The following is a 16,411-nucleotide window of genomic DNA, read 5'->3' on the forward strand; positions in this document are numbered from 1 at the left end:
ATTTTTAGTAGAGACGGGGTTTCACCATGTTGACCAGGATGGTCTCGATCTCTTGACCTCGTGATCCACCCACCTCGGCCTCCCAAAGTGCTGGGATTACAGGCTTGAGCCACCGCGCCCGGCCCGTAAATATTATTCTTAATTCAGAACTAGACATTTTGGGGATAGCAATTTAATAAAGTTTCAAGATGATAAATATTTAAAATAATTCCGTATGGAAATGTGTCGTTAAGGTAAAGCAAAAACAATTATGTGCTTTGGAAAATCAGTTGAAATTTGAAGACTTTGACTCAGATTTGTACTTTTAAAAAATTTTGTGTACTTTTTGTACAGTTCTGTACACAGTAAAATTACTGAAAAATTCAAGTTATGTACACTATTTTAGATTTTATTTTTTCCTTTTCTAGAAATCATTTATATATTTAAGTGTTCTATGAATTATATATATAATAAACATATGGCTGTCTTACCTTTTGAGCACCTTATATAAAAAGATCACATGAGAAACTTCAAACATGTCAGATTATGTTTTTTAAATTACTGTTTTTTAAATTGAGTATATTGATAAGTTTACCAAATAGTTATAATTGAGAAAAATACTTTTGATTTCAAAATAAACTACTGCTCACCTTAAGTGTATTGAAAGCTTTTTATTTATAGAGCAGCAGTTTTCTCTAAGACATTATTATATTATTAATATTTAGTTAAGTTCATTTATCCTACAAAGTGCTATGACTATGTTTATGTATTCATCAAAGAAAATGACAGTCATGGAGTTTATATCCCAAATTATGAGTATGTTTTTGAATATGCTTTGTTTTAGTTTTTGGCTTGGCATCCTTTCCAGGCAGTTCTCCCGGCAACAGTAGCATTGCTTCTGCCTGTCATATGTTTTTTGCAATTGAGCTCTTCCATTATGTTTTCCTACTACAACCTATTTCATGCACATGTTCTAGCTATTTCATCCAGTGATTAATTTATGTAATTTTTCCTATAGGTTTTTACAGGTCCTAAAGTACTGCAAAATTTTTTCCCTAAGTGTAAGGATAAATTAATTTTAAGAGAATTTAAGCTGTGGGAAAAAATGAGAATGTACTAAAAATTTGTGTCTTTTCTTCCTACCTTCATCCTTCCCCAAGCCATTCCTTACACCAAGGTGGGATATTTGGATCTGACCACGGTAACTAGGATTTCCCTGTCTTCCTCAGCCTTTTTTGCAGTTGTCAGAGGAGAATCTGGCGTAGTGGTAGACTATACGTGGAGACTGGGGCCAACTAGCTTGTTAGAGTGGAAAGCCCGGTACATGAGGAAATAATTACTCTTCTGTCCATATCTCTGCAGACCCCAGATGAGTGGTAGAATCAGAAAATTTTTTGCTGTGCTAACCAAAGATGAGCTGGATTTCTGTGGGAGCTGAATTTAGGGTGGTGCATCTGGTGGTAGTAGCATCATGAAGGGAAATGACTCAGCTTAAGTCAGGTTCAATGGACATTGTTCATTCATTTCACAAAAATGAACGTGCCAGACACAAGGTAGGAGCTGGGGATGAGGGATGTGTGTGGGTTATAACGGGAAGCAAAACCTGTGAAAGTATGAATGCTGGTACAGTAAAAGTATGAATTGAAGGCAGTAATGTGTGGGATCAGAGAGCGTTTTTCTGGAAAAGATATTTGAGCTGAAACCTAAAACCTTGCTACTCAAGGCTGGGCACAGTGGCTCACGCCTGTAATCCCAGCATTTTGGGAGACCGAGGCAGGTAGATTACCTGAGGTCAGGAGTTTGAGATCAGCCTGGCCAACATGGCCAAACCATGTCTCTACTAAAAATACAAAAATTAGCTGGGTGTAGTTGTGCATGCCTGTAATCCCTGCTACTCCAGAGGCTAAGGCAGGACAATCAGTTGAACCCAGGAGGCAGAATTGCAGTGAGCTGAGATTGCACCAGTTCACTCCAACCTGGGTAATGGAGTGAGACTCTTTCTCAAAAAATAAATAAAATAAAACTTTGCTACTCAAAATATGATCCATGGTCAGTTTGCTTGAGCATCACCTAAGAGTTTAGTAAAAATTCAGATTCTCAGGTCCCACCCCAGACCTACCAAATCAGACCCTGCACTTTAATAAGACCCCCAGGTGATTTGTGTGACCATTACAGTTTGAGAAGTGCTGATCTAAAACCTCAACAGGAGTTGAAGTGAAAGGGTTGAGAGTACTGGAACGTTCTAGGCAGAGGGCAGAATATATACAAAGGCCCTGTCTGTGGGGGAGCTTGCAGTATTTTAAGGCCTGTAAAAAAGTTTGGGACACAGAGACGGAGTGGGATAAGGTGTTATGTGAACCAAGCCTAGAGAGGATCATAGGAATCAAGCATGCAGGCCTTTTCATGATTTTACCCTTTGTATTTTGAAAATAAGCTTCCTGCCCAGCTAAATAGACACATGGAAACTAGTTAAAAGAAAAAGTCAGTAGTCCACTCAAAGTAGCTGGGATTAGGACCATCGTAGTAGAAATCAAGAGAATGGAATTCATTTGAGAGATAATATAAGTAGGGGTAAGAAAGGGGTTAGCAAAGATAATCCAGTGATATGCCATTCATTGAGGTAGGGAATTTCCTAAGGGGACCAAACTTGGGATTTCAAATTCTAATTTGGACATAGTGAGTTTGACATACCTTTGAAACATCTAGGAGTACCTGTCAATATGCAATTGTGTACACATCTGTAGCTTAAAGGAAAGGTGTAGAGTAGAAACAAAAATGAGTGTGTATTTTGCATGTATGTGGTAATTGAAGCAGCAGGCATAGATACAATTGCCTGAGTAGAGAGTATAGAATCAGAAGAGGATTTGGGACTATGCCCTGAGGAATTTGAATAAAATAATCTGATGAAAGAGGATAAACCTCCAAAGAAGGCAGAGAAGGACTAGTAGGTGGCATGGAAGCCAAAGAGTGTGGTGTCATGGCAGCTAAGGAAGGAGGAATGTTTCAAGAGGACAACAGAGTCAGCATTGGCAGAAGTCCAGAGAAAGTTTGAAAAATGTTTGATCGTTTGGTGGAGATTATTGGTAACCTTTTGAAGGGCTTTTTAAATCGAGTAATACAGATACAAACTAGTATGAAGGGAGTATAAAAGTGAGTGAGGGAAGAGTGAGAAAAGGAGTCAACTGTATTAGATTTTTAAAATCTTATTTAGTAATTTATGAGTACCTGTTATATACCAAGCAATGAGAATGTACAAATGAAAGGGCAAGTTCAATAATAATGATATGTGCCTAAATTGCTATGGGAGTAATTAGTGGGGGTGATTAAAGAGACTGTATGGTGGGGGTGGGGGTCAGGCATTACCTGGAGAATTTGAGTGGAAGACAGAAAAGTTACAGATACAGCTTCCCAAGAGTGAGTGATACCTGAGCTGATTTTTAAAGAATTTGCCTGATAATAAGAGGAAGGACAGCACTCAGCAAGCACAGAAGCAAGAAGCCCTGAGAGGGGAGTGAATTCAGGAAACTGGACATTTCAGGTTTGTCTCAGCATTGCATAAGGTTGAGAGATAGCAAGAGATGAGATAGGAGAGAGAAGATGAGGTTGGATTATGAACAATCTTCAATGTGTTTTGAGGCTTTTTGTAGGTATTTGGATTCACCCTAAGAACTGGTGGAACCAGTAAAGGAGTTTTAGCCAGGAGAGTGACAAAAGCAAATTTGGATTTCAGAACAGTTACTCTGAAGATGTGAAAAAGGAGGGGTTGGAGGGAGTTGAAACTAGAGGCATGGAGGATTAGAAGGCAATTGCAGTAGTAATCCAAACATGAGGTGACAACTGTCTGATCTAGAGCAGTAGCATAGGGGATGAAAAAGAGGAGACTGACTCATGAGATACTGAAGAGAAAGAGTAAATAAGTTCTGTTTACTGATTGTACATGGGAGAAGAGGGAAGAGTCAAGAATATCTCCCAAATTTTTGGCTGCTGGCTAGTTAACGGCACTGTTTATCAGGACAGGAAGAGACAGGGCTTAGGTGCAGAGCATCCAGTACAGAAATTTAGATTTGAGAATCTTGACTTGGTTAAGATACTTGGTCCCACAGGGTGACCCCTAAACTACTGCTCCATAGTAAATGTGATAATGATTATGATAAAGAGATGATCTGCACTAATTGCATCTCATTCATCAAGAAGAATCCTTAAAAGAATGCTTATTTGTTATTTGTTTTTGTTTTGTTTTGTTTTGGTTTTGAAACTGAGTCTTGCTCTGTCACCCAGGCTGGAGTGCCATGGCATGATCTTGGCTCACTGCAACCTCCGCCTCCCAGGTTTAAGTGATTCTCCTGCCCCAGTCTCCAGAATAGTTGGGACTACAGGCACATGCCACCAAGCTCAGCTAATTTTTGTATTTTTAGTAGAGATGGGGTTTTGCCATGTTGGCCAGGCTGGTCTCGAACTACTGACGTCCAGTGATCCACTCATCTCAGCCTCCCAAAGTTCTGGGATTACAGGCATGAGCCATCGTGCCCAGCAAAGAATGCTTATTTGAATCATACTGGTTATTTGGTAGATTCTGAGAGTGAAATTTGAAATGGATAAAGCCCATCATGTTTAATGGCTATGAAACATAGTTTTGTTTCATTTAAAGCATGTTATAATGTTAGTGATTTGCTTTAGTGGTGTTATGACTTCCTCTTTAAAAACTTACTGCTTACTCATCTGTGTGTATGTTCATGCACACATATTCATGTGCACGTTTGAGAAAGTATATATTACCATAATATCTTCATCATTCTGAGTATAAAATAATAGAATCTAGCTTATGTTCTCTTTGACTCATGACATCTATAAAAAGTATTTTTGAATTTTATAGTTACATTTGAATGTTATTTTTGGTGGGCCAGTTTTCCCTATGGTAATTATTAGGGGGAGAAATCTTTCTATATAAACATAGCCATTGTTTTTATTATCTTTGGTTTTTGAGTTTCTTCCACTAGCAAAATAAGAAAGGAGGAAAACACCTACATGAGTTTGTATGGAGGAAAATGTACGGAGGAAAAATATTTAAACCGGCATTGTGTTATCGTAGAATTTTATTTTTGGTTGTTTATAATGATGGATTTTTACTGATACTTTACTCATAAGCAATTTAAGGATGCTGTTGGGCCCGCCTGGCCCGTCTCTGCTTCCAGATGTCACTACTGCTGCATTAGTGGGGGGGAGGGGTGTCCTTTGCCCCTAGCTACCGCCCCCGCTTCGGGGCTTCGCCACCGCCCCCCACTCCCCACCCCGCGTCTCAGCTGGACCCGACTGGGCAAACACCTGGCTCCTCCGGAAGGCGCACGAGACCGCTTTCCTCTTGTGGCTCCGCAATGGCATCAGGCATCGGGGTCATCTCCTTCATGCAGCGTGGCGTGGGTCGGGAAGCAGCATACGGCTTCTTCCTGCTGGGCGGCCTGTGCATGGTGTGGGGCAGCGCCTCCTACCTCCTACGCGGTGGGTCGGGCAGCGCTGAGAGGGCCCGTGCAACTGACGCTGGGGAGCGCGGCCACCGGGGCCCTGACCACCAGCCCATTCTGGGCGTGTGCCATGGGCCTCTACATGCAGCAGCTGGAGCTGGACTTGGATCTGGTGCCCGAAGACGATTGGGCGCCCTCTGCAGCAGGCCCTGATGGAGCGGGCAGGCCACCACCCAAATGAGCGACATGGCCGCGGGGCCTGGCAGGCGCCGGACGGTGGCGCCCGAGGACTGGGAGATTAAAACCTGACCTCCCCTCCTCCAGAAAAAAAAAAAAAAAGAATGCTACTGTGGCTGGGCGCAGTGGCTCACGCCAGTCATCCCAGCACTTTAGGAGGCCGACGCGGGTGGATCACCTGAGGTCAGGAGTTCTAGACCAGCCTGACCAATATAGGGAAACCCCGTCTCTACTAAAAATATAAAAATCACCTAGGTGTGGTGGCATGCACCTGTAGTCTCAGCTACTCGGGAGGCTGAGACAAAAGAATTGCTTGAACCTGGGAGGCGGAGGTTGCAGTGAGCTGAGATGGCGCCACTGCATCCCAGCCTAGCCGACAAAGTGAGACTCCATCTAAAAAAACAAGAATGCCATTCTTCCTGGAGATTTTTATGCCATAGTTTTTCAACTGTATCCAGTTATATAATCTTTATCAAAAGGTGAAGTATTTTAGATGAATTTCATAGATTAATTGTTTGATGTTAGATTGGCTTCCTATATTATTGTTAGGAAATCATTTTTCATCCAATAAAATAATGGGACTAGAATTTTTAAAAAGATGATAGATCTTTGTCTGCTAACTTTTAAAAATATATATTAAACACATTTTCAAGTCGGCTTTCTGAAAATGAAAACCTTTTACCACTTTTAAAATGACATCTGAAAATGTCTTATTTTTTTTCTTTGGGGTTTGTTGAACAGTGTGAAAGATAGCAGATCTTTGCCCTGTTTCATTTAGCATGCTGTATGAAAGGTTCTTGTTGAATTTGATATGGAACAGGTAATGAGGATGGATTCCTTACTCTGATTGCCCTTCACAGTGTAATGGCTACTTGTTTTCCCTTTTGAATTTGCAGAAAATTTTATGCAGAAAGTTGGTGTTATGTTCATTTGGAGTATCGGAAATATCATGCACTTGCAGGCTTTTTAGTTTAATAGTAACTCAGCAAAGAGAACACTAATTCTATTTCACTACCTGTTACCCATTTTACCCCCTACTCCCAGATAATTTTGGTTATTAGTTTTATCATTAATTAAGATATGTCTGGTGCAGTACACTTTTAGATACATACAGCATAGGAAGTACATCTGCTTTTGAGGAATTGATGGTTTGTATTTTTTTAATCATGTAACAAGTGAAACATAGAAGGAAATTTTTGTACAGATTTAATTTGTCCTAGTTGTATACTACCCATTCATGGCTTCAAAATTAATGGGTTTTTCTATAGATGAGAATAAAGATTAAAGATATAGGCAGACAGTATTGTGGCCTTAGATGTCTTTTCCAAGGTGGCTGAATTAATCGTTTGGATATTCCAGTTGATAGCTACATGGTATATTTTTCAAGCCTTCTGATAAAAATGCAATTTCCAATTTGGTCTCAAAAAGAAAAAGCAAAATCCTCTATAAAATCTTATCCCCAAAGCCCGAAGGCTCTTTCTTGAGAAAAAGATGTACGTTTTCTCCTGAGGGACAAACAAGTCTTTCTTAACTGAGCAAATTTAGTTTGGAGAACGAAATTTCACACAACATTTTTTTTATTATATCCTAGTTATACTTTTAAGTCAGTCAGACTTGATCAGATGAGTATGTTCCTACAAGGATGCATAATACACTGTTCAGAAGATAGAAAAGTGTCATCTTCTCCTTCAGGATTAACAGCCTGTTTTCAAGAATGTTAGGAATCGAAAATGAATTCTGTGTTGTGGTCCTGTGACAGCTCCATCTGGGTGACTCTGCAGCAGGCGTCCCCAAACTTTTTACACAGGGGGCCAGTTCACTGTTCCTCAGACCGTTGGAGGGTCGCCACATACTGTGCTCCTCTCACTGACCACCAATGAAAGGGGTGCCCCTTCCTGAAGTGCGGCAGGGGGCCGGATAAATGGCCTCAGGGGGCTGCATGCTCCCACGGGCCGTAGTTTGGGGATGCCTGCTCTACCGTACCATTTTCTGTTTCCGTGATTGATCCATCCACTCCTTACTCAACATTGGCTTTTGATCTTAAGAAACAAACCAAATTTAGAGCAACACTCTGAGTCACTTCTGAAAGGCAGCCATCTTCTTTGTCAGAATTCTCATGAACTCTGTGACTATCTGAGTCCTTTGTGCTGTCAGCAAACTTAGTGTAAAGCCTCCCACTCTTTGGCCAACACTTTTCTAGCCCTCCCATTTTGGTAATTCATCAGCCCCAGAAAGGCATCCATCCAGCAAGCCTCCTGCTTTATGCTGCCTACTCCCTGTGTCTGGGCCTCCTTTACCCAACTTACATTCTATGGTCCATCATTACATCCATGGTCTTGTCCCTTTCTCCCTCTGCTATCCTCACCTAGAAAAATGCCAACCTGGTTTAAATCTGTTTTTCTGCCTCCTCCACGCCTACACCGAAGGGGCTGGATTTGACTAAACAGCCATAGTAGCTGGTCTCACCATAAATTTATTTACACAAAGCTCCATGGCACTCAGCCATTGTGTATCCAGCCCATTGATCAAGTAGTTAACCCCTCACTCTCCTGTGCTATCAGTACTCTCTTTCTGCTTGCTGTTTCCAACAGCACACATTTGTGATATATTTCTCACCTTCATAAATAAAAACTGCATTTGACCCTCCCCGTCCCTTTCCAACTCCTGTCTCATTGCTCTTCTTCCGTTTATAGCAAAAGTCTTCTCCAAAAAGAGTTGCTTAGGTTGACTGTCTTTATTTCTTCATTTTACATTCTTCTGAGTGCTATTCAATCAAGCATTCACCCCCACTCTTCTACTCATGTTAAGGTCCCAAGGACTCATCTAAGTCCACCTGTGTGTGGCACTTAATCCTGGTAATCACTCCTTCCTCCTGGAAGCTCTTTCCTCACTTGACTTCTGGGCCACTAGTCTTTAACCTCAGGGGCCACCAGTCACCTTTCCTGCTCCTGCCTTCTAAAGGCTCTGCAACTCCTCTCTTGTTTGGTTCATTCCTGAGTGATCACAGGCCAATGGATAAAAAGATCTGATGCCAGTAACTCCCAAATTTATATTTCTGGCCCCAGCCTCTTCATAGAAATCTAGAATCATACATTTCCAATTGTATTAATGACTGTTCCCCTTTTAAGTCTAATAGGCATCTCAAATATAAGATGTCCAAAACTTATTCTTTACCACTTCTCCATTTAAAAATTGCATCAGTGTAGCTACCTCATAATACGGCACCTTGCTCAGCTTTATTTTTCTTCCTAACCTTTGTCACTTAGCGTTACATCATATATCTACATATTTACTTTTCTCCTTTACTCACTGCAGTATAACTGCATGATAGCAGGGCCTCTTGTTTATTCACTCCTTGAGATAGGCAGGACAACAATTCCTAAAAAATGTTACGTCTTTATCCGCAGAATCTATGAAAATATTTCCTTACATGGCAGAGGGGGCTTTGCAAATGTGATTAAGGCTTTTTTTTTTTTTTTTTTTTTTTTTTTTAAGAGATGGAGTCTCACTCTGTCACCCAGGATGGAGTACAGTGGCACGATCTTGGCTCACTACAACCTCCACCTCCTGGGTTCAAGTGATTTTCCTGCTTCAGCCTCCTGAGTAGCTGGGACTACAGGTGCACTCCACCATGCCCAGCTAATTTCTTTTGTATTTTAGTAGAGATGGGGTTTCACTGTGTTGCCCAGGCTGGTCTTGAAGTTCTGAGCTCAGGCAATCCACCCGCCTTGGCCTCCCAAAGTGCTGGGATGACAGGCGTGAGCCACCACACCCAGCCAAGTTACGGCTCTTGAGATGGGAGGTTATCCTAGATTTATCTGGTTGGGCCCCAAGGGTTGTTATAGGGAAAGAGGGAGTCATGAGAATTAGAGAAGATATAACAATGGAAGTGGTGATTGGAATGATGCAGCCATGGGCCAAGGAATGTGGACAGCCTCTAGAAGCTGGGAAGGCAAGGAGTGGATTCTCTCCTAGAGCCTTCAGAAGGAGTACAGCTTACTGACACCTTGATTTTAGCACCATTAATCCTGTCTTGGACTTATGATCTCCAAAACTATAAGATAACCAATCTATGTTGTTTTAAACCACTAAGTTTGTAGTAATTTGTTACAGTAGCAGTAGGAAATGAACACAAACCTGTATCTGTGGCACCTGAAATTTTGCCTGGCACACAGGTGCTAAATAAAATAATTGTGCTTCAGCAAATGGCATGTATTCATTATCTTAGATCTTAAGTAGAGATTATTGAAGTTTCCAATCCTTCCTCTAAATTTTGCCATTGAAAATAAATGATATATTCTTTCCTTGAAAAATAATACTTGCTTTTATTATTGTCAAGGCAAAAGGCTCCTTTTGTTGTTATTCTAGTCTATTTCAGGCAGACGTTTTATACGTGTGTGTGTGTGTGTGTGTGCGCGCGCGCGCAGTGGTTTAAAAATCTCAGAACATCAGGAATAAAAACGGCTTTAAAAGGCATTCAATTGCATTTCCTGATTTGATGTTTGTATATCTTTCACAATATCTCTGACAAATGACCTTCCCAAGTCTATTTTAGAACCTTCGGTAGTGGGAAACTCACTTTGGCTTAGATACTTTTCTGCCTTCTATCTGTTTTGTTCTCTACTTACAGAATTAAACCAAGAATAGAAATGTTGTAAACCAAAACTAACTTATTTTAACCAATTGATTGAATGTATATCTGAAGTCCAAGTTACTGATAATCTTTACATGTGAAATCCCTACTTTTCCAGGCACATTTGTCAGATAAATCCTTATGTTATTCAGCCAGAAGCTATCAGGTATGCCTTCGGGGGATACAAATCTACCAGTGATTTGCAATTAGATGATATATGCTTGCCTTGCTCCCTCACTGTACCTCTGAGAAGGCATTTAAGATTGTAATTTTTAGCAGAAAATGGCATTAGTTTAACTTTGGGGTTATACTTCTCTCCAAATACTATCAAATTACTAATATTTAATTTTTTGTGAATAGCTTAGCGGATGCAGGGCAGTCAGTTAAATTCAGTTTAACAAATGTGGAGCTTTGTCTGTGTCTCGTGCTATCCCAGGCACCTGAGATGATAAAGTTATTGCCCCCACACAAGGGGTTCATAATCTAATGGGGAATACAGATATGTCAATACAAATGTAATAAGGAGTGAGAAATCCTCTACTGATGGCACAAAGTCTTGTGGGAGTGAAATGGCACTAGTGATTAATTCTGACTTGCCTGCCTAGAGGGTGGATGGTGGAAAGGGTGAAGGGTGGTAGGAGAAGTAGAGAAGAGGAAAGTAGGAAGGGGAATAGATATAATGTATAAACTTTCACATGTAGTTGAATGCCACAGCATCCTGAATGTTCCTTTGTTGATTATATAAATAATAATAGTTTAGACGTGTGGACCATCGTTATATTGTTGAATGGTTAATTTTCTAATAAAAATGTGTTTGGCAATGCCAAATTTTCAGTTTTTATTGATGCATTAAAATAATTTGTCCTCAAATATAAGTGACAAATGAAGATGTATGCATTAAAATTAACCATGGTATTCAAAGAACTTGTTAAGAGTCATTTGTCCCCAGGATGTGATACGTTTTATATTTAGTTCTCAGGACTTTCATAGTTCTTTGCATCAGTCAGTTTGTATCTTTTACTCCATTTCATTTGTTCAGGAGGAAAGTGGGGCCTTTTATCCAATACAGATAAGTATTTCTCAGCCCTCAGATTCATTCTGTGCTCTTGGTGAGGCTGCATTTCCCATCTTCAGGATGGCAACCATGGGTTTATCCAAAGAACTTAAGTGTAGTGATTGCCCTGCCATCCTTTTTGATAAAGTGCTTCCCCAGAGAATTTTAAGTTCCATGAAGGAAGATACCATGTCTGACTTGTTCTTTGATATAGGTCTAATGCCTACCATAGGAGGTCCTCATTTGTAGGATCAGTGATTGTATTACTATTGTTTCACTGTACTTCAGGTGTTGGCAATAGAAGAAGAGGTGGGAAATGAGAACATGACGTGATTTCTTCTTTTTATGAACTACCAAAGCATTTGTTTCTTCTGCAGTCTTACAGTCATGTATTTGCTTTTGTTTTGTCTGCTTGTCTGTTTTTTGCTCATTCAGCAGTGCCAGAGATGAGCTAGGCACTGTAGGAAATTTAGGCCCTGCCCTGTATGAATTCTCTCATCACAACAGAGAATCCTCAAGAGTGGGCATCATACCATACATATATTTATCATTGTATTATGTATAGGTGCTCAGTAAGTATTTACTGAAAACTGAATATTAGCACCTTTGAAATAGGAGAGTATCTCAATGTGCTGAGAGAACCAGGTACTATAGACTTACTTGCTGGACTTCTGTCAGCCAAGAATCTTAAATACTGTGTTTTTCTCTTTGTACCTTTTCAAAAAGTGTTTACAAATGGAATGTACTGAACTTCCCCCATGCTGTGCATCTCACTCTTCTCCTGTACAAACAAGATGTAAAGACGGGGTTGGTTGGTAGAAAGGAATATGCTAATACCTAGATACCAATACCTTTGAGAGACAGAGATAGAGATGTCAGTTGGCTAATGTTGTAGGATGGAGAGCTGGCACCCTTTTTTCTCTGCCCATATGCTTTTCCCTTTTTTTCGTTCATTTCTATGTGTCATATGATAATAATATATTTTTTTGCTGGTCCCAAACAAGAAAACCATTATTAAGGCTCTGTTGGAGCTCTTTTATTGCTTAGATTGTCTATGGTCTTATATCATCTTTGCCAATTTTCTATTGTCCTTTCTATACTAATGACCTTGACTGCAAACCCCCAGAGTTCAATGACTGATTTGTTAATTAGATTGGGGCTTTTTTCCAAGAAGGGCTGAAGCTCTTACTGCAGTATGATTAATAATATTTGTGGCCATTTATATACATACTTAGGTATGTTATGATCCATATTTTTTCAAAAAACTGTCTTGATTATAGATAATTTGGTTTCCATCCGTGAGAGGAGTAATAAAATATACAAGTGATTAACATTTTCAAAAATATTCAAGCTTCTGCTAAGTACTAGAAATAATTCAGGGGATACAGTGATGGGAAGAGTAGACATAGTAGTCTAGTGAGGGAGAAAGACAATAATAAGGAACAAATACATAAATACAAATTCTGGTTATGGAGGAAAGCATCAGGGTGCCACACTAAAGAATGAAAGGTCCAGCTTCAGTAGGGTGGTCAGGGCAGGGACTACATTTCTGAAGATGGGACAATTAAGCTGACATTTGGCGGTTGAGAAGGATGCAGTCATGCTAGGATGACAGAGCCATTGCAGGCAGAGCAGAAACAATGCTTTCTGTTTGTTTGTTTTTTAAAGCCTGTCCTTTGAGTAGGAACTATTTGTTTGGGGGTGAGGATGGTTGTTGAGCATGGACATCTATATTTTGTCCCCAGTGAGTGAGGTCTAGGATCAGGAATGCAGACTATGTTCATGACACAGGATTTCTTGGAGAATCCTTTGCATTTCCATACTCTCCTTTACAGTGCTTCCGTTTTAGTCCTTGCTTATCAGCTCAGTAGCTGCAGACCCGTATAAATAAATGTTGTATGCTGCTTTCCTAGTTCCCTTAGTTCAGAGCATGAATAGGTGATTGGTACATAGATGCTTCTAAGTATGAATGGGTAGCATTAAAAATCCTTTATGTTAACTTGTTCTTCCAGGATCTGTGATTGTTAGGAGCCTTTCTTCTGGACGTTTTCAGTACAATTTTAGCTTTTCTTTGTCATATGGAGTTGAGTAATTCAAAGTGATAGTAATAGAATCATTTTGAGGATGTGTTTTTTATTGTTGTTGTTTTAAGAGACAGAATCGCTCACTCTTCTCCAGGCTAGAGTGCAGTGGTGCCATCATAGCTCACTGCAGCCTCAAACTCCTGAGCTCAAGCCATTCTCCTGTCTCAGCCTCCTGAGTAGCTAGAACTACAGGCACACACTAACATGCCTGGCTAAATTTTTGATTTTTTAAATTTTTTTGTAAACGTAGTCTCCCTAGTCTCCTTACCCAAGCTGATCTCAAACTCTTGGCCTCAAGCAATCCTCCCGTTTTGGCCTTTCAACACTTTGGTATTACAGGCATGAGCCACTATGCCCAGCCTTTTATGAACCATTTTGAGTTAATTTTGTATATGGTATGAGGTAGGGGCCCAAATTCATTGTTTTCGATGTGGATATTGAGTTTTCCCCTTCCATTTGTTAAAAAGGCAATTCTTTCCTGATTAAATTGTCTTGGCAACCTTGTCAAAAATCAACTGACCATAAATGGAAGGGTTTATTTCGGCACTCTCAATTTTGTTTCTTTCATTTATATATCTATTCTTATGTCAGTTCCATACTGTCTTAATTGCTATAGTTTTGCAATAAGTTTTGAAATTTGGAAGTGTGAGTCCTTCATATTTTTTCATCAGTATTATTTTAGCTGTAATGGGTTTCTTACATTTCCATATGAGTTTTAGGATGAACTTATCAATCTCTGCAAAAAAGGCAAATGAGATTTTGATAGGGTTTGCACTGAATCCGCATATCAATGTGAGGAGTATTGCCATCTTAATAATATTAAAGTTTTTGATTCTTGAATTTGGGATATGGGATGTTTATTTGTTTTGATCGTTTGATCTTTTATTTCTCTCAATGATGGTTTGGATAAAAGTTTCCGGTGTACAAATCTTACATTTCTTTCTTTGTTTCTTTTTCTTTTTTCTTTTTTTTTTTTTTGAGACCAGGCCTTGCTCTGTCACCCAAGTTGGAGTGCAGTGGCATGATCTTGGCTTACCACAACCTCTGCCTCCCAGGTTCAAGTGATTCTCATGCCTCAGCTTCCTGAGTAGCTGGGATTACAGGCATGCACTGCCACACTTAGCTAATTTTTATAATTTTAGTAGAGACTTTTGGCCAGGCTGGTCTTGAACACCTGGCCTCAGGTGATCCACCTTCTTTGGCTTCCCATAGCACTGAGATTACAGGCTTAAGCCGCCACACCTGGCCTTACATTTCTTTTGTTAAATTTTTTTCAAAAATATTTTTTTATGCTATTCCATTGCAAATTGAATTATTAATTTTATTTTCAGATTGTTCATTGCCATATGGAGGACTTTCTGTTTTTCTACTGTGGTAATACATACGTAATATAAAATTTATCATTTTAACCATTCTTAAGTGTACAGTTCATTAGCAAGTATATTCACAGTATTCAAAGTGTTTTGTAACCATACCTGCTATTTATTTCCGGAATTTTTTCATCATTCCAATCAGAAACTCTGTACTCCTTGAGCAGTAACTCCCCATTACCCCTGCCTTCAGCCCCCAGTAACCTCTACTCTACTTTTTGTCTCTAAAAATTTACCTATTCTATAGGCACCTCATATAAGTGCAGTCATACAATGTTTGTCCTTTTGTGTCTGGCTTGTTTTACTTAGCATGTTCTCAAGATTTGTCCATGTTATAGCATGTATCAGAATTCCATTCCTTTTTATGGCTCAACAATATTTTGTTGTATGTTTATACCACATTTTGTGTATACATTCATCTATTGATAGATACTTGGATTGTTTCTAGCTTTTGGCTATTGTGAATAATGTCACTGTGAACATTGCCGTAAAGTATCCAGTTGAGTCCCTGCTTTCAGAGTTCTCCTGGATGTATACTTAGGAGAATTGCTGGGTCATATGGTAATTTTATGTTTAACTTTTGGGGGAACTAATAGCCAAACTATTTTCCACAGCAGCTGAACAATTTTACACTTCTACTAGCAATGAACAAGTATTTCAATTTCTCCACATTTTCACCAACACTTGTAATTTTCCAGTTTTTTAATAATGGTCATCCTAATAGATGTAAATACTGTTTTTAAATTAAGAATTAAACTTTATTTAACGATCTTTTTAATGGTAGAACACCTGATCCCTCAGATGGGCATATGGAAAGCCTGTTTCATTGAACAGAAAATCAAGGATTATTGTGAATTTTCTGTATTCACTGTTAGCTTTGTTTCTTTATTATAATAATTATAATAATTCCTTATTAATTTAATTATACTAATTTCCATAACTTATTAGAGTTGAGGCTAAATGTTTAATGTAAGGCTGGGCTTTTTAGAAGAGGAATACTTTAAACTTTTATATATATCATTTTCAAGTTTGGAAACTTTAACTCTTCCTATATTTTTTGTGACATTAAAGACAACAGAAACCAGTGGTAGAACTCTGCCAGACAAGGGTGAAGAGGTCTGTGGATATTTCTTGAACCCCTCCTTATTGTCACTAGAATGTTCACCAACAACCACAAAAAAGAAAACAGAAGACATGAGTGACCTCCCCTCCGAAAGTCAAAGGAGCATACCTCTTGCTGTGACTGATGCTTTAGAGCATATTATGGAACAACTCAATGTTTTGACGCAGGTGGGCATGACACAGGTGGCATGCATTGCACTTGGGGGTAAGATACACAGAACAATTCTGGATACAGCAAGTTGCAAGTTGCAGAACTAGCAAAGCAGGGGAAATTTTCCTTTACTAACAAAGCAAACTCAAGGTAGCAATGCCCTAAGCAAGATCTTGTGGAGATAATACCCCTTAAGCCATTTGTAAGGAAATATTTCTAGCCATAAGGAAAATGTATTGGAAGTAACCATTTCTGGTTAGTATGAAATATTGCCAATGTTTATAGTTTTTTACTCTGCAAATATTCTCACAGTCCAGTATTT

General features: G+C 39.4%; 1 protein-coding gene and 1 pseudogene across 12 annotated transcripts in view; both read left to right on the top strand.

Moving 5' to 3' along the window:
- Nucleotides 1-16,411, top strand: part of POC1B (POC1 centriolar protein B) — a 120,357-nt gene that overhangs the window by 68,030 nt on the left and 35,916 nt on the right. For 6 of the 12 annotated variants that reach the window (XR_012518391.1, XM_003927866.4, XM_010338480.3 and 3 more), the window contains one exon: nt 15,888-16,106. The exons of 5 other annotated variants lie outside the window; for them this stretch is intronic. Coding sequence is in view for 5 of the 7 variants with exons in the window: in XM_003927866.4 (XP_003927915.1) it covers nt 15,888-16,106 (219 nt within the window). In the remaining 2 variants the exon portion in view is untranslated. Of the gene's footprint in view, nt 1-15,887; nt 16,107-16,411 lie in introns of those variants that run through there. One more of the 12 variants, XR_012518390.1, reaches the window with a different exon arrangement.
- Nucleotides 2,933-15,881, top strand: LOC120364934 (transmembrane protein 160 pseudogene; annotated as a pseudogene).

Source organism: Saimiri boliviensis, chromosome 7 (genome assembly GCF_048565385.1).
Source record: "Saimiri boliviensis isolate mSaiBol1 chromosome 7, mSaiBol1.pri, whole genome shotgun sequence".
Lineage (NCBI taxonomy): Eukaryota > Metazoa > Chordata > Mammalia > Primates > Cebidae > Saimiri > Saimiri boliviensis.